At 42.7% G+C, this 18,346-nt stretch overlaps 1 protein-coding gene across 2 annotated transcripts in view; it reads right to left on the bottom strand.

The window, feature by feature from the left end:
- COL9A1 (collagen type IX alpha 1 chain) overlaps window positions 1-18,346 on the bottom strand; it is an 83,345-nt gene that overhangs the window by 41,737 nt on the left and 23,262 nt on the right. For both annotated transcript variants that reach the window (XM_024754549.1, XM_024754550.1), the window contains 11 exons: window positions 17,287-17,361; window positions 16,991-17,026; window positions 16,793-16,855; window positions 10,547-10,600; window positions 10,247-10,282; window positions 7,583-7,606; window positions 7,164-7,217; window positions 5,789-5,842; window positions 5,112-5,144; window positions 4,319-4,375; window positions 2,861-2,914 (listed from right to left, as the gene is read on the bottom strand). In XM_024754549.1, coding sequence (XP_024610317.1) covers window positions 2,861-2,914; window positions 4,319-4,375; window positions 5,112-5,144; window positions 5,789-5,842; window positions 7,164-7,217; window positions 7,583-7,606; window positions 10,247-10,282; window positions 10,547-10,600; window positions 16,793-16,855; window positions 16,991-17,026; window positions 17,287-17,361 — 540 coding nt within the window. The remainder of the gene's footprint in view (window positions 1-2,860; window positions 2,915-4,318; window positions 4,376-5,111; window positions 5,145-5,788; window positions 5,843-7,163; window positions 7,218-7,582; window positions 7,607-10,246; window positions 10,283-10,546; window positions 10,601-16,792; window positions 16,856-16,990; window positions 17,027-17,286; window positions 17,362-18,346) is intronic.

Here is an 18,346-nt window from a genome sequence, read left to right as displayed (position 1 = left end):
TGATTAAATACTACTTGTATTTCCCCATGTAAGTACAAAAACAACAGTGATTGTAATTTTTCATTAGCAGGTTTTGGGGTATTTTCCCACAGATTCTTGATAAACCTTGGAGTAATGTATTTGACTGAAATATTTCACCAGCAGATGAATAGCACACAATAACTAACCAATAACCACAAAGCTAAATGACGAATTTAGAATAGCAACTTATTACCGTTTTACTGAAAGATGTTTGACTATTCATTCTTATCTTTATAAACAATTTTTAAAATCTTCATTAATTAATTTGTAGAGTAAACTCAAGGCAGAACTGTGAATCTGAAAGCAAACTTCAGACCCCTATAGTCTCATAATTCTTCATCTTTCTGCTTTCAGTTTACAGCATCTATTAGCCCTTTCAAGTTTCATTGTTCAAGGAGCTATCTTATCTTCATAGGCCGATTTTCAAAGACACCACTGAAAGTTTTAAGTGACATAAACATGTGAAATAAATTAAAGGAGTTTTTTTTTTTTTTTGCGTTACGCGGGCCTCTCACTGTTGTGGCCTCTCCCGTTGCGGAGCACAGGCTCCGGACACGCAGGCTCCGCGGCATGTGGGATCTTCCCGGACCGGGGCACGAACCCGTGTCCCCTGCATCAGCAGGCGGACTCTCAACCACTAGTGCCACCAGGGAAGCCCTCAACAACTTTTAATGAAAATTTTGGCCAGTTACCCAACACACCAAACAATTTGCAGGTTCCCCAATGAAGACCAAACCAAATTTGAAAGTCCAGATCACTAACTTGTATAGGTCTCAAAAATGCTAGTTTCATGGGAGAGTGGAGAGACACTCTGACGGACAGGTCCATTCCCAAATCCCATGGGATGGGGAAGCGGAAGTTCCCCAAAGAAAAGAGGTCACCCCAAAAAAAAGAAAGGGATGCAGGGCATCAAAAATAGCAGAAGTCTACTAAATCTGCTTTATTATACATATTACCTCCTGAATATTTGGTGTGATTTAATATTCCTACACACTTGTTTTTGAGGTTAGATCATAGTCTATTATATGGATATGTCATACTTAATTTAGCCATATTGGACATTTTTCATTTCTGCTCCCTTAGCACTTAGAATAAACCCTGGCACATAGTGGGTACTTAATAAATATTTGTTGGTTCGTTTAAATTACAAATTGAAAAATTCAATGGAGGAATGAGCACACAGAGAAATTTCCAAAGTACTTGATTTTTTTTTCTGTTTTCTCCAATTTGACATCAAGAACCCAGCTGTTATATGCCAGATAAGTGAAATGCCTTAACCATTCAGAGCCTAAATAATAAAAGACTTTTTAAATGAATGTTCATACTGTAATAAGGTACTGGAAATTGGCTTATTTATCCTCATTATCTGAGATTGTTCAACAGCTTTATCTAAGGAGTTCAAGAATAATAATGCCTGGGAATTCCCTGGCGGTCCAGTGGTTAGGACTCCGTGCTTTCACTGCCGAGGGCCCAGGTTCGATCCCTGGCCGGGGCAATAAGATCCTGCAAGCCCTGCAGCACGGCCAAAAAAAACGGAATATTAATGCCTGCCTGAAGGTATTAATAAATTGCCTCTCAAGCTCTTAACTTCTAAAGAAAAAGACTTCTGCCACCCAATAAAGGTGTAGAAGGACATATTCAACAAAGTCTAGAAGACCCGCATTGATAAGAACAGTTTGACTTTGTAAAATATTATGGAATTAACTGGAACTAAAATTCTACCGTACAAGAAGTCAAATTCTTAGTTACTCTAAAGAGATTTCAACCTAATGGATGAAAAGAAAAGGCAAATAGGTCACCTTGCTTTAAATTTCAGCCTTGGATTTTCTGTAGGACATGCCAGCCCCAATGCAAGTTGTGCTGTGGATTTCAGTTTCTACCCAGAATATAATATAAGTGCCAATTGCTAACCTCCAGATTACTCAAAATCTAAGTTACACTGAAATTAGGTCAGAAACAGATAAATTATTTCAGAACTTAAGATGAGAGGCTATGAGCCAATTACCAACTTCCCTGTTTGTTAGTCTCAGCAACACTTGTCATAAAATTTTACTCCCGTCATAAAATTTTGCTTAGTGGAGTGGAACAACCAGCTAGAATAACACTTGACTATCAAAACCATCAAGGAAAAGTGCTGAGTGTGACTGATTTGAAAAGAAAAGGGGTAGCAATACAGGAAAGAATGAAAGTGTATGACGCTTTCTTTGTTCTGTTTTTTGTAACTGAACAATGTTAGAATATGATGCTTAAACAGAATATTGATGCATCTACTGAGAACTTGTTAATCATCACTGGAAAAGGAAGGGTAAAATAGTATGCTTTTATTATCCCTTATAATTCTTTTTTTTTTTTTTGCGGTACGCGGGCCTCTCACTGTTGTGGCCTCTCCCGTTCTGAAGCACAGGCGCCGGACGCGCAGGCTCAGCAGCCATGGCTCACGGGCCCAGCCGCTCCGCGGCACATGGGATCTTCCCGGACCGCGGCACGAACCCGTGTCCCCTGCGTCGGCAGGCGGACTCTCAACCACTGCGCCACCAGAGAAGCCCCCTTATAATTCTTTTTTTTTTTTTTGCGGTACGCGGGCCTCTCACTGTTGTGGCCTCTCCCGTTCTGAAGCACAGGCGCCGGACGCGCAGGCTCAGCAGCCATGGCTCACGGGCCCAGCCGCTCCGCGGCACATGGGATCTTCCCGGACCGCGGCACGAACCCGTGTCCCCTGCGTCGGCAGGCGGACTCTCAACCACTGCGCCACCAGGGAAGCCCCCTTATAATTCTTTATAATGAAAGTGATCACGACCTCCTAATCACAATTTTCCCACTAAATATTCATTGTCCTTACCTTGTGACCTTGTCTTCCAGGTTCACCAATCTCTCCTTTAGCCCCTTTATGACCCTAACAAATGCAAAAGTACGTAAGTACAGAAATAAATAAATAGACAAGCAAACAAACGTGTTGAGTTTGGCACAGAAAGTGGTCAGAAGGCTCACGAAATGACCTTGCTCCCCCCAAATCTATGTCCATAGGCTGCTAACAGAAAGGTTATGTCAGAGAAATGACAGCCTTAGAAGACCTTAATAACACCTTGTGGGCTACATGACCACAGTATATAATAAATATCAGTTTCAGTTAATAGACAAACTCTGTTCAAGAATAGCAAACACCCCGTTACCTAGTTCAGCCACTGGGCAATGACTCACTGCCAGCCGGTCCCTAACCCTCCCCCCTCAGCTCCCTCCCACAGTTGGGCGAAGGGCATGGAGTCTTCTCCAGCATCAGTAACTCGCTCTCCAGAGGTGACGGCTGACACACCCAACGGGTTACTCTCTGCTCTCTGGAGGCTCCCCTGAAAACCCTCTGCTTCCTCTGTGCTCATCTCCTTCCTGGAAGCAGAAGAAGGGCTTCCCCAGACACACGACTTTCTGCCTCTTCTTGTACACAATTTAAGTGCAGGTGACAAGCTATAAGCGGCAGCCCGTGAAGGTTGCAGAACATGTGCAGAAATCCTCATCTTTCACTGTCAAGCCACCTGTTCTAAGTATATGTGCGCTTCGGGTCAGGGACATGGGGCAAGTGTGAAATAAACATTCTGAAATTAAGTCTGTCAGAGCTTCCTTCCTCAGAACCTTTCTTGTACCAAGGGTGCAAGTCTCTGTGAAAAACAAGACACCAAGCCAGGCCCAAGTCTTCTGCAGTTATGGGAACCCACCAAAGCTAACCTCCACGAAAATCACAGTGGGAAACCCAGGGCCTTGGAGCCTTTGAGATCTTTGGCAGAACTTCCCTGGTCTGGACTAGAGAGAGAAAGCCATTTAACCCCAGCTTTTGGTATTTATTTATTTTTATTTTTATGGGCAATTTTGAAGTAGCTATGATGGCAGAGTGAAAGAAAAACACTTTTGGAAAGTCTCTTTTCTTCTCTATTTTGCACAGTTTTTCCAATTCTTTTTAACTAAAACAGTTTCACATACATCATGTGTACCGTCCCTGGCCCGCATCTCTCATCACTGGAGCAAACTTCTGAACCTTCATTTGGTGTTGTAGGGTCCCTCCATCCAGTGCATTTCACTGGTATTTCTTCCCTGAACAGCACTGAATAATCAAGCATCTGTGTCTGTCAGGGTACCAGCGGGAATCTCCAGGACTGTATAAGGACCACAGAATAAGCGACACAGACTTGCCTAATCCATCAAAGTGGGCACTCCGCACCAGAAAAGCCAGTGCTTCAAGGAAAGGCTCTACTTTTCCTGTGGATAATACTCTTGAAAACAGAATACAGCATGGAAAGTATTCTCTTACCCTCATGCCCGGCAGGCCTGGATATCCAGAGCGACCCGGTGGACAGGAATTGGGACACTGCCAGAGAGACAGAGAGACAGTAAACCAGAGCTTCTACTTTATGACAAAATGGTACCTCCTTTAGGAGTCCAGCTACAGAACCCCAATTCAATTATATTCATGAAATAACTCTGACTACCCCCTTTCCTTTTTCATTCTTTTATTTTTAAACTCGGAAATACTCCTAGCTTACAGAAAAGTACAGAGAACATAACAAATGCTTCCCCCACGTATCCGCCACCCAGATTTAATGTGTGTTACTATTTTGACATATTTACTTCAGATTTAACTTGTTAAAGAAATAAAATGATTGCAGACAGGCCACTGTCCCAGGACCTGACCTCTGTCCCCTCCCACCTGCCCCCCACTCCAACAGCTCTGTCCTGAGGGTCACGTCCCCCCAACAAATGGACCAAAGTTGCATTTAGTGCAGTTTTCCTACATCGTTTGAACATTAGTCTATAAGTAAAACAAGTCTCAGAGCGGATTGCTTGACTTCTGGTGAAAAAGCATGTCTTAGTCATAAAGTAAAAAGATTATGGAAAAAAAGATATTTCTATAATGAAAAACGGTTTTTCTGAGTGTACACAAGCGACCAGTTCACCAGTCCGGCCGACTGCTCTGCTATCTGAGTAAAGTAAAAGACAGAAATGCAACATATTCCAGTGAGGTCATTTTCAAGAGAATTCACCTTTTAAAGAGAATTCCTGGTCTTTGACCTAAACTGTACTTTGTTCAAAGGAAAACGTCTTACCAATGGATCTCCATCATGAAAGCCAATTGTTCCCTAAAGTAAAGAAAATACTAAAGTTAAGAATATAGTGAAACATTTTAATTCAGACTACTAATAACAGAAAGTTCACTGGACAAAAATACAATCAATGTATTTGTTCAATAACCTATACGGAATAAATAGCGTATAATACGCTAACATTCTAAAAACTTGACTTGGCCTCTTCTGCTTGGAGCAAACTAAATTGCAGTAGATTATTTCTTTCAGGGGATTGAAGGGAAATAAAATGAGAGAATAGAAAATGTGGAGAACTCTAAATCGTAAGTTAAAAATAAGGATAATCTCCTAATTAACTGCATTTTTAAAAGTACTTAACTGTGTAAATCCTTCGTAAAAACGAGTTCCTTTGAAAATGTTCCCTTTATACGTCCAAGTTTTGAACATTTGAGACATCACAAGCCTCAAAGCACCTCAAATACAATGAGTAAACCATTCCCCGTGAAAACCATCTTTTAAATTATTGTGATTTCTCTACTATTCTGGCCTAAAAAGACCATGCTCTGAATGAGTGAAAAAATCATAGCCATTCTGGAATTTTAGGACAACGACTTGATTTAAAGGTACTTCCATTTCTGGTTCTTAGGTTTCTTTAATCCCAACTCTCAGACACAGAGAAATTCAAGCTTCAAATAACTTACGCTGGGTCCCGGGGGACCAGGGGGGCCCGGTGGTCCTCTTCTCCCAGGGTCACCCTAAGTTATTTGAAAATTGTGACACAGTGGTTATACACATGTCAAAACATAGTGCATAAAAGTGGTGAGGCATGAGAAACTGACATTCCTAGAAACCCTGCAGAGCTCAGCCTGCATGGACCTGCCACCAAAATCGATGGGGGACCCGCAATCCAACTACCTCCACAAAACCAGAAGAATAAAGGACTTCCGGTCTCACCAAAGTAGTAAGACAAGGCAGAGGGAGACTTGGAGGAAAAAAGCCAGTCCTTCTCTATAGGATGATCACTTTATCTACTCTGCAAACAAACTGGAAACACTACGTATTTCTCTAGTTGATTATCAGGGGAACCAGGACAGCCAACAAACTGGAAACACTACGTATTTCTCTAGTTGATTTTCAGGGGAACCAGAACAGCCGACACTGCTGATGCTGCCCAGCCAACAGCAGCAAGGAAGGCTTGCGCCTGCCTGAAGCTGCAACAGGGAAGGTCGTCACCTCTGCAGGGCCAGCCACCCCTGGGGCTCTTCACCCAGAAGCTATCCCTCGGTCTGTCACTGCACGCTCTTGCCATTGGGACGGAAGGTCAAGATGGCTAAATTCAAATAAGCCATTCAGATGAACATGGAGTCCAGTTAGACTTATTATCCAGAGTTGACTCCTGGCACATCTTTTCCTTCCTAATGTTCTATCATAAGAAGTCAAAAGCATCGGACAATCAATTTTACAATCATTTCATATTCATTCGTCATTCACTAAATAAATTTGTCAAAGAGTAGCTCCTACAGACTCTCCGTGGATTTACTATTATCTATCGTTCAGAGAACGTCAGTGATTCAACGTTTTTTGAATGTTTATTGAATATGAACATCAAACACATTACCAGCAATTTCTCCCATGAAGTTGTCAGTTTTACTGACTAAAGTTAACTTCTGTCAGTTCGATTATGATTTCATGATCCTAACGTAAGTGTACATGGTAGTAATTTTAGACTATTCACTTCATTTCCTGCAGAGAGACTAATAAAAGAGACACTGGACCCCAATCCTGGCTTAGAGTCTGTAAAACGAAGGTGACACTTCTCCACTTGATCACTAATTCTGTAAGTTGGGAAGAAAAGTTTAGCTGAAAACTTCGGGGAAAAAATTTAAATCACTCTACAAAAATGAGGGAGCATGATCACCCTGGTCTTCATCAATATTATAAACTGGAATGAAATTCATCTGCCATTTCTTGGATTTGCAGGGGGAAGCATACAGCGAGGGCAATGAGCCTTCCCTAGTAACATCTTCCGTTAAATCAGCAAATGTCTACCAATGCGCCGTGTGCGCGTGTACTCACAATTGGTCCAACACGGCCAAGCTCTCCGGGGAGGCCTGCTCCCCCAGGAGGACCCTGCAGTCATCAAATTAAAGGGACACGGTGATTTACGGATGCTTTTACAATCTACGACAAGTGATATCAAATACGATAAACTGACTTAGAATTACGTATCTGTGCTAGCTTTGGTTTCCAAAGAGACGACTCATTGGACCAAATTTTAATTACTTATATAGAAATTAATTAAATGAACAGAAATTCCTTAAATTAATAAAATACTTTTAGCAGAATGGGGTGCTGTCATAGTAGCCCCCTAAGATCATTCAGGTAGGACACTATAAACGCCACTGGGTACAGTGTTAGCTGGAGAGTAGGGTCGGGATCTGAGAAATGGGCCGTTTTTGTAGACTATGAAAAACAAACCAAGAGATAATACTTACAGGAGGTCCAGGAATACCACGGCCCTAAAAGATTAAAATAAAAGTTGTTACGGTACGTGACCCATACTTAGTGTAAATACAGACACAGAAATAACTCAGTTCAAAAATAAACAATAGGGAACTAAGATCCCGCATGCCACAGGGCAACTAAGTCCACGCGCCACAATTAGGGAGCCCACATGCCACAACTAGAGAAGCCTGAGTGCTGCAACGAAGAGCCCATGTGCCGCAACTAAGACCCAAAGCAGCCAAAATAAATTAATTAATTAATTTTAAAAAATGAATAAAGTTTATCACTAAATAAACATAAGATGTTCATTCTACAGAAAGGACTGGGTAAGGAAAAGCAAACACGGCTCTACTTCTAAAGGAAGAAATTTGCTTCAGCTCCTCAAATATTCTTTTGATGTCTAAGCTAACCGGTAATATTTTTTCCAAACTTTTTTTTAAAGAAAACCAAGATACCGTTACTCACAAAGAGGCACAACCAGACTTTTTCTTATTCTTTTCCATTGTAGGTTATTACAAGATGATGAATATAGCTCCCTGTGCTATACAGTAGGTCCTTGTTGATTTTCTATTTTGTATGTAGTAGTTTGTATACACTAATCCCAAACTCCTAATTTATCCCTCCCCCTCTTCCCCCTTTAGTAAGCATAAGTTTGTTTTCTATGTCTGTGGGCCTATTTCTGTTTTGTAAATGAGTTCACTTGTATCATGTTTTAAATTCTGCATATAAGTGACATCACTTGTCATGTTTTATAAGAAACCTACATTAAAAGCAATACAATACTGCTTTAAAGTTTCTAATGTGATATTTGGAAGTTCCCCAAACTTCCTCTCCCTAGTTTAGGGGAGAACTTCCTAAAATTCTCTCCCTTTAGCACAGAGAGGCGGGGGAGAAGAAAAGGGTTTAGAAACACACCCTTCGACAGGTAGGGCTACATGCAGACACCAAATCCACCAGATACTGAAAATGAAACGGTGTCACTCATGAAATAACCTCCAATGGATCCTAATTTAGTATGCTGAATTTTATTTTAGAGCTGGTCACCCCATCTCACACTCCTTGACATTTTCTATCTCTTGAGCAACACCGAACTGCGTGTAATCAAGGGTTGAAGCCACGCCTTCCGCAGCCTCGCAGCCTCGATTCCAAGCACAGGGCCTAGTACATAAGAAGCTCTAACTCTACGCTTGTTGAACTTAATAAAACTGAGCATCAGCTACCTAGAGCCCCTATTCTCTCTATGCTTTCCAGGGTCAGTCTCCCGGCCTTGGGTTTCCTCTCCTCTGTTGGCTTGAATCCCTTGTATTCATAACTGTCTCTGATACCATATTCCTGATAGCTTATACTTCCAGACCTCCTTTCCTAAAATATCCTTATATGAAGGACCCAGTGGAATCAGTGTACATCCTCTGATAATGATATTATTTTTTTTACATCTTTATTGGGGTATAATTGCTTTACAATGGTGTGTTAGTTTCTGCTTTATAACAAAGTGAATCAGTTATACGTATACATATGTTCCCATACCTCTTCCCTCTTGCGTCTCCCTCCCTCCCACCCTCCCTTTCCCACCCCTCCAGGCGGTCACAAAACACCGAGCTGATCTCCCTGTGCTATGCGGCTGCTTCCCAGTAGCTATCTACCTTACGTCTGGTAGTGTATATATGTCCATGCCTCTCTCTCGCTTTGTCACAGCTCACCCTTCCCCCTCCCCATATCCTCAAGTCCGTTCTCTATTATTTCTAATTATCTAGGCAGCCACAACAAGTATGAATTTCACATGGGCAGTCTGTTTTAATGATAAGTGGGACTTTTTTTAAGCCATTCTTTGAAAAATTACTTCTATTTGAACATTTTAATATGTGGATCAATTTGGGGAATAAATGTTCTGCTTGGCAATACCAAAGTAATCAATAAGTTATTTCATTATCAGAGACCTAGAGGTTTGATAAATTTCACTAAATCTAAAAAAAAAAAAAAGGCATCTCTATAAGATGTTGAGCTCTGAGCTGAAAATATGGGAGAAAGGCCAGGAAGATATTCACTTCTGCAGATGGACTTATAATGGAAAAGTTGACAGACACTGAAATAAGGCAAAGAAAACAGTGAGAATAGAAAACAAGGAGGAAACATACAGATTCCTGACAAGAACAAAAGAGGAATGAAGAGCAGAATAGAAAAAAAGATAGCAGCCTGAGATCCCAGTTCTCTTGTAGACTGAAATAACACAAGTCTGCCAGATTGTACAATGCAGAAAAAGACTTGCCAGGGAACCAGGTGGGTGATAATATCTGACAGCCAATATTTCATTAGGGATAAAACCATTTGTGAAGAAAGTGGTGTGATGCCCAGGTCTAAACACTGAATACTTAGATTTGCTGTTGTTATGCAAGAAACATTTTCCACCAGTGGGGACAGAGGGGGGGATGTCTATTGGGAAACGCTACCTGCAAACAGATGTATGTATTTTACACCCTACATTCAAATTGCTCTAAAATTTCTCTACTCCTAGTCAGAATGCTTATCACAGCAGAAGAGTCATAAACTCCTTTGTGATGTGTATTACGTAGAAAACGACATTGAAAAATTTCATAGTGGCAGAATTTTACCTAAAGATAGGAGATTATCAACCACGTCACTTTACATTTACTTACTGGAAATCCACGAGGTCCCGGCACGCCAGGTTCTCCCTAAAAATAAAAAGAGCTCCATTGTACTTAGCTTTTAGCAGAATGAATATGTAAGTATGCAAACTGGGTAAATATTGAGATCATCACAACACTCCATCTTGGTGTTTGGGATGTAATTTAATTCAACTGAAACACGATTTTAGTTGAACAAGTGTATTTCAGCTACTTCACAACTAATCTGTCAGTTGATATGGAAACACCACAATGAAATTATGCTTCCACACTTAATGAATACCAGCAATTAATACCAGGTGACTAACTTACCTTCTGTCCTCTCAGTCCAACAGAGCCAGGAGATCCATTAGGTCCCGTTAATCCCTAATAAAGCAAGATGATGTTAAAACTAATAGAGCATCCTTAGGCAAACCACTAAGTGGATAATTTTGCTTAATTTGTTAATTCTATACAGGATGGTTACCTATGTAGGGTACAAATATTTGTAAAGAAATACCTTTGCATATTCTTTCTGAAAGCTAATGTTTAAGATCTGCCTGTTAGTCACTTTCTGTTGATAAATTCGATCCTATTCCTAACGTCCTGCTAAATGCATTGTTTATCACAGGGTTCAATAATTTAGTACTTTTGTCTCTGCTTTGAAAAATGCAGACTAACGGTTACAGTGTTCTAATAGGTAAGTCTGATAGGACGACAGGTCTTGTCTCTGCCATTGAGCCATATTTATGTACCTCCTTGACTTCGTTTATAAAACAAAAACACTGTATGTCTCTGTAGCTTTTGAATCACGTCTTGAGAGTTAAAATGTTCCTTCACTAGTAATTAAAACTAATCCATCGCATTATTGCCTTAGAGCCGTCTAAAGCTCTCTAGTCATCTTAGCAATGATGACTGTTTATGGAATACATTAACTTTTAAATTTGAATCACTTGAGAGCATGTATGTTTCTAGGTTATCTCCCTTAGTAAAACAGCTATTATTAAGTATACATTTTCATGTGTGCCACTCAGTATGCAGAATTTAAGTCAGTTACTGAAAATTAATAGGGAAAATGACAATGTTTGGAAGTGATGCTTTAATAACCGCTTTAGCTTTACATAGGATGGTTATAAATGTGTTTCATAGTAGTTGACTTAATAGATATCAAAGCATGATAACACTACATGTACATCCAAATTTCCACATCAGGTAAAGATGCATTTTTTTTTTTTTTTTTTTTTTTTTGTGGTACGCGAGCCTCACACTGCTGTGGCCTCTCCCGTTGCGGAGCACAGGCTCCGGACGCGCAGGCTCAGCGGCCATGGCTCACGGGCCCAGCCGCTCCGCGGCATGTGGGATCTTCCCGGACCGGGGCACGAACCAGGTCCCCTGCATCGGCAGGTGTACTCTCAACCACTGCGCCACCAGGGAAGCCCGTATTTTTATCTCTGTAATTTTTTCTTTACTTTTAGATGTTGTCATTTATAATGTAATCTTGAAGGGAACACCTTGCTAAAGATAAATATGTGTATGTGTATCTATAGATATATACATACATATATGTACATATACATATATGCATGCATATACAATATAAATACCTTATAAAACCTATACATTATCAAGATTTTGAAAAAGGCTAAAATGATACTAATTGAGGGATGGATTCCTTGAAAATATGAAAGCCCTACTTAAAAATAATCACCAAAATCCATATTTAATCTGTCATAGTCTGCATAAATATCAATAAAATGCATTCATGTAGCTTATATAGAAAACTATTTCACTGTCACCACTTCTACATTTCTCTACATCGATTAATTTCCCTCATAACTCCAAAGAGTGAATCAAAGGGAGTAGAAAAGAATGAGTTGAAAATGTTAATTACTGGAAATTTACCAAAGAATAAAGTTATTAAACACACACGGAAGAGTTCTGGACGGGCTGAGATTTTCAATCTCCCCAGTATAACTGGAATGCTGTAACTTGGGAACAGGTCCCAGCATCTTAGTTGCTGAGCACCTATGGTAATGGAACGTTGGCTTTTGTATTTCAGCAAACAAACCATTCCTGCAGGGGCACTCTGGTAACACATATGGCACATGGGTTTTATAAACCTCAGAGCATGTCCGACGAATGGGACATCTAATGTCCACTCTATGCATATACCCTCCAAGACCAATCCTGGTCAGTCCCCACACACACAGCCAGCTAACCATCTCAGTGATTGAAGTAACTGACAAGCTACGGTATATGGTAGAACTTCAGCTCCATAATAAGGAAGCAGAATGGCTGGATACCCTGGAGGCTGCTTCCAGTCACTTCTTACGTATACTGTCTTCCACAGACATGATAAACTATGCCTAATCGCTAAGAGGCTCTTTGAATGAATGAAAATATATTCTGGTGTCTGATGATCCAGTGAACTCTTTTATGAAATAGCCATGTAGAAAAGCATAAGCTCCATGAGGACAGGACTGTGTCCATTACAATCCTAGCACACTGTCCCAACATCTAACACACACTCGGTACACGACTACTGAATAAATTACTTTGGGTGTTGGGTGGAGGGATTTCACACCTGTCCTTCCACATCATCTTTACTTTCGGTTCAAATCCCACCTCTGGCACTTAATTGCTGTGCAACCATGGTCAAGTTGCTCAACTGTATGTAGCCTCAGTTTCCTAATCTGTAAAATAGGTATAATGGTAATATCTACCTCATGTGGTAATTCTGAACATTCACTGGGATATTACACACAGAGTGTTTACAACAGTGCCTGGCAGAGCGGACACTGAGTTAATGTTAGCTGTTCTTATCATTGTGCGGTCAGACTACACTAGATGCTAATGAAGAGTCCACATGAAGTGATGCTTCCTGCCCTCTGGGAGCTTAAGACCTCATTCAGAAGGGGTTCTGCAAATAAACAGGCAAAAAGTTCTAGGTATTAACCACGGGCACTGTGCTTCACAGCCCCCCACCCCCACATTTTTTTTTGCTGCCTGGCTAGTTCCACTTACACTGACCTTTCAGAGTAGTTTCTTTATTACTCACTATTCTAATCATATAACATCTGTCTATCAGGGATGATAGTTGTATACATTCAGGGGATGTTCTAACCTCTTTCCTGTAAAAAGTAGCATGGCTTCACTATAATTCCTGTACTTCATTCTAATTCCTCTTCTCTGTATCTGAGACGGATGCTATACGAGTGTAAAAAAAAATACTACTTTACAGAGCTCACTAAGCATGCCACAGCAAAAGTGCCTATAAGAATATAAGTTATGAATGATAACAGCACAGCTGTCCTTTGGGAGCAGAGCTTACATCCAAGCTCTGACCTCTTTAATTTTACACGTCTATAAGGGAAAAGAATCAACTTACTAAAGCCTTAGCAGGAAAGGAGGGATTTTATATGGATGCACGTAAATCTCCTACAGTTTACATTTACAGACGCACGCATACAACTCCAACTTGCAATCATTCTTATTTGTCAGAGAAATGACTAGAGGAAAATATTGCCAGCGGCAGAAAGAATTGCTGTCATATGAATGCTTATGAAGATTAAGTTCTATACGGGACGATATTAAAGCCAACTGTGTTCTGAAACTTCCTGCCGCTGTCCGGCAGAGCACACCAGCCATCAACAGTAATTTCCTTCCAACATTCCAACCACTCAGCTCAAGAGACCCGACGCGTAATCCCACAAGACTAGCTGCCATGACTCGTTTACCTTTTCTGTCACAAATCCACTTGATTCAGGATAATTACCTTGAAGCCATGTTCCTTTCAGATCCCTCCAAACACCATCTGATTAACCATTTGTTAACATTACCAAAAAATACAGCTTTGCCATGAACCAAGGTTGGAGGGTTCGGGTCCCACCACTACACTTAGGTTCACCTACCAAGATAGATAACTTACGCTTTCCCACTTACTTAGCTCTCAAGCCCAGAGACAAACAGCAAACTCTGATCCAGTTTCTGGTATTTCATTAGTCTCAAGGTCTATTCTCAATTTAGGGTAAAAGGTCTGTTTAAAATGTCAAATGTGTCAAAGAGTGGAATAAAAAAACTTTTCAGGTCAGGATTTTGTAAGCTGCATATGGCTCCATTTCAAAATTTGGCGAACATGAAACTTACACCAATATTTACAAGTAATTATAAAATATCAATTAAAATATTTTTACTATCCATTGAATTTTTAATATCATATTTCTTGGTTGGTAATTCAGATAACAAAAATTCACTATCATTCTTTTTCTCCCTATTTTCTCCAAATATTCATCTATTTAAGAAGCTCATTCATATCTGTATGAGGCAAAGCTATCTGGAAAGAAAGTGACTCTAAAAATCAAGAAATCTCGTTTCTTTCACCATCTTAGCCACTGAATAACTCTGGGCCCCTGGGGGAACTACTTGTCCTCATAATTATTCAGTGTCCCTGTCTGTGAAGAATAAAGTTAGCCAAACCTACTTTCCAGCTTATTGTAAAGTTAAAGGAAATAATAATGTTTGTGACTCTGCATTTGAAAAAAAAGTTCTACTCAAATGCAAATTAGTACCGTTCATTTTTTGCTCGGTTCTAAAAATGCCCACAATACTGGCACATACACGAGTTTCTTACTTTATCTCTCCTTCCTTTCTCTTTCTCTTTTTCTCTTGCTTTCCTTTGCAATCCCAGAAGATTGATTCAATGCCCTCATCAGTGTCTCCCTGAGGACCTCCCAGGGTCAAAGTTCTATGATATAAGAAACCTGACTATTTTACACCTTTTAACTTTGGAAATCTGATTTGGAAATCTGCACTGTGGTACTGCAACTATAGACAAAGGAGAAAAAAAAAAAACTATTTGTAGGTGTTATTTACATTGTACTTCTGAAGATTTTGAAGACCTTTCACTTGTTTATCCCAAGTTTCTGTTTAAGTGCGGAAATTACTTTATAAAGCAAAACCAGGCATTGTCTTTATTCTTCTTTACAGGTGAAGAATTTGTTGCGCCTGCTACAAAAGCACCATAATTCTAGTCCTCTGTCTGAAATTATGGCAACTCAATAGTGAGACAAGACTTCAGGCCATTGGTTTATGCTCCAACTGCCACAAAAATCAATAATAATGATAGTCATTTAATCATCAATTTTCTTTTCACATAAGACAAGGTCCACGTTTCAAAGGAATGCAGAAATAAATCCAACCTATATTGGGTTACTGGTTTACTTAGTGGCCTTGTATTTATCAGACGTTTTTGTTATCATGTGTCATAAGTAATTCACGGAGTTTCAAAGAAAAGCTTGATAGCCAACAAGTTATATAATTTCAGTTTGTATTATATGAATATTGGTCTCTGGGAACCTCACGCACTGCCACTTTGCGTACATAGAAAGTTCAAACTGGGGCCTTTGAAGCATAAAACAAAGTCGATATCTCCTAAGGCAATGAATAGCATAGACAAATATTTTCTTTATGCTAATCTCGATAAAGAAAGTGCATCTGAATAACCACTAATATCTAGCTGTGTGGTTTTTCTTTTTCTCAAAATGAAGGCTCTGTCTTAAACGCCAGTCAAAACTTCTCGGAATCTATAATCACAGGTTTTCGGGTGCTTTTTTTGATTTAGAAAAGTCCTTAGTTCGGGGAAACCACATGAAATGATAACTTGAAGGCTAGCTTGAGGGACCCAGCCTTGTCTGTTCTCTGAGAGCAGGTGCCGGATCTCACTTCACTTCATATCCAGCGGCAAAGTCAAGGAGTGGCCTGCAGTGAGACCTCAATGAAGATGAGTCCAGTGTGCGGACAGAGAAGCCGAGAGGCCTGAAGTCCGTTTACTCTGAAGAAATGTTACTTAGTGTTAGGCTTATCACACAGCTCAGCATCTGAGCGTCCCTCACATGGGGGGGAGGCAGGTATCCTGGTGGGTAGGCTGGGGAGAGGCTGCTGCTTCCCGGTCTTCAGGCAACCCTAGTCAGCTTATTTCTGTCAGTGATGTCAGCCAAGAAAACACCCGTGGGAAGAGAGAAGACTAGTTTTGAATTTCCTCTTCCACGTGTACTGACCAGATCCCTGCCCCAGCCCTGCTTCCACCACCCCCACTCACTTCAGACCCTCCCCTCAAGAGCATCTTTCTCTTCTCTTTTCCTTGGGATTTAGGAGAACCCCAAGAACCTTCCCCTGCAGGTTCCTCTTCTAAATGCATTTAGGGGGTGCCGGAAGGCAAGGGCAGAGACGGCTTGCTGGGAAGCCCCTGCAGAGGCCAGTCGGATCCCTCCTCCCCGGCACCGGCTGAGCAGGGGAGTGGACGGTTAGAGGCAGGAACCGGTACCCACCTATGTTTTCAGAGAGCAGGAAATGCCAGCGCTGCGTGATCTCCCCAGGGAGCTGCGCGGAGCCTCCACCCTCGAAGACCCATGCGCAGAAACGGCCGCGTCCGTGCCAAGCCCGCGCGCAAGGCCAAGTTCAGGGCCACAGCCCTGCTGGGGCTGGGACCACGGTCACCCCCATGCCTGCAGCCTGCGCCTCTCTACACGCACACGCACACACGCCTTGGGCCCGGCTGCGCCCCCAGTTCCCACTACTCACGTCTGCGCCCGGCGTGCCAGGTTTGCCCGGAGCTCCCGGCTTTCCCGGATCTCCCGGGGGGCCCTGGGCAGGGAGGGCGCGAGGCAGGGAGAGAAAAAAGGAGAGAAAAGGGGACAGAGTTGAGACTCTTCTGACGCACGTGGCTGCAGACCGCGTCGGAAGGAAGGAAGTGGAGGGCCAAGGTGCTGATCCACTTACCGGGGGGCCCGGGGGACCCTTCGGACCTCGGTCACCCTGGAGGACAGGAGAAAAGGGAGAGCAGTCCGTGAGAGGGGGGCGCTGGGGACCCCTCCGGGAGAATCCCTCACAAATCAGGGACAGGGACGGGCTAAACGGTGCTGGTCCATGACCAACTGGGGCCACAGGACACGTGACCTCCTCCCTCCGAAATTCCCAGGCTTCCAGGCTCACCCACGTCCCAACCTGCCTTTGGGTGGGGGGCTCGGGCGCTCGCAAATAACCCACCCGAGCCGCTGGGGGAAGGTGACACTTACGTCGATGCCGTCGATGCCGGGGACTCCAGGGGGGCCCGGCGGCCCCGGAGGACCCTGCTCACCCGGGGGGCCCCTCTGACAAGAAAGCGCACACGGATTAGTGGAGTACGTGGGGCAACGACGCGAAACTGGACACCAGGGCCCAAGGCCCCCCGCGCGGTCCGGTAAAGACATTGCCCTGCAGAGGCCGGGGTTTGAACCCAACATAACACGGCGGGGGGGTGGGGATCGAACTTCCAAGGGAACTTCTTCCCCTCCTCAAGGTTCTCAGTGAGGCTGACAGGTTAGAGCACAGTCCAGGCCCCCAGGGTGGAGTCCTCACGTCTACACAGCATTCAACCGAAGGGGGCTTGTGAGGAAGAGGGGGCCTCTTCCTCAAGGGATTCGATCTTGAAGCTGGTGGTCACTGAATACCTCGATTTAATCGGTGATTGCGGGTCAGTGTTTTGGCCAAAGTGGAACAGGTAGGAGCGGAGGCGCTCCCGCCCAGATCAACTACAGTGTCATTCTGTAGACCTTCCTGTGCTCAGGAGAAAGCTGGGGGAATCCTCTCAGGGAAAGACAAGGGAGGATGGGGGTGGGTGGGGAAAGCGGTGAAACCCAGCGAGCGCCTGGCCTCCTTTCAGATTCGCCTGCAGCAATTCTCTTGCAGGAGGTCTGGGCACCTCGCTTCAAAAACACCCCAAATTTCCGGCTGACCCTAGGGTGTGACCCCTTTTATCGGCTGCAAACAGCTCAGCTTTGATGGTGTTAGAGGGAAGGCTGGCCTCTGAAGTAGTTTGCACACGTTGCTTAGGGAATGTGAGATTTTTTTTCTCTGTCTCTCTTCTAAATTTAAAGAAAGAAAGAAAGAAAAAAGCTTCATTCTGATGAAAGGAAACTTGGTTTTTCTAAACTCCGGGGACCAGACAGGTTACAATGGGGTCTTTGTAAGTGAAACCTCAAACGGCGCTGGCTCCCCTGCCCCCGCGGGGTCCTGTCCTGGGCGGAGGGAGGAGACGCCGAGCCTTCGGGAAGCGGCCGAAATTTCGAGGCAAGTCCGGGCCGCGGGTCCACCCTG

Source organism: Neophocaena asiaeorientalis, unplaced genomic scaffold (genome assembly GCF_003031525.2).
Source record: "Neophocaena asiaeorientalis asiaeorientalis breed wild unplaced genomic scaffold, Neophocaena_asiaeorientalis_V1.1 scaffold1028, whole genome shotgun sequence".
Taxonomy (NCBI): Eukaryota; Metazoa; Chordata; class Mammalia; order Artiodactyla; family Phocoenidae; genus Neophocaena; species Neophocaena asiaeorientalis.
The sequence above is the reverse complement of the archived record's forward strand: the minus strand, read 5'-3'. Positions and strand labels throughout refer to the sequence as shown.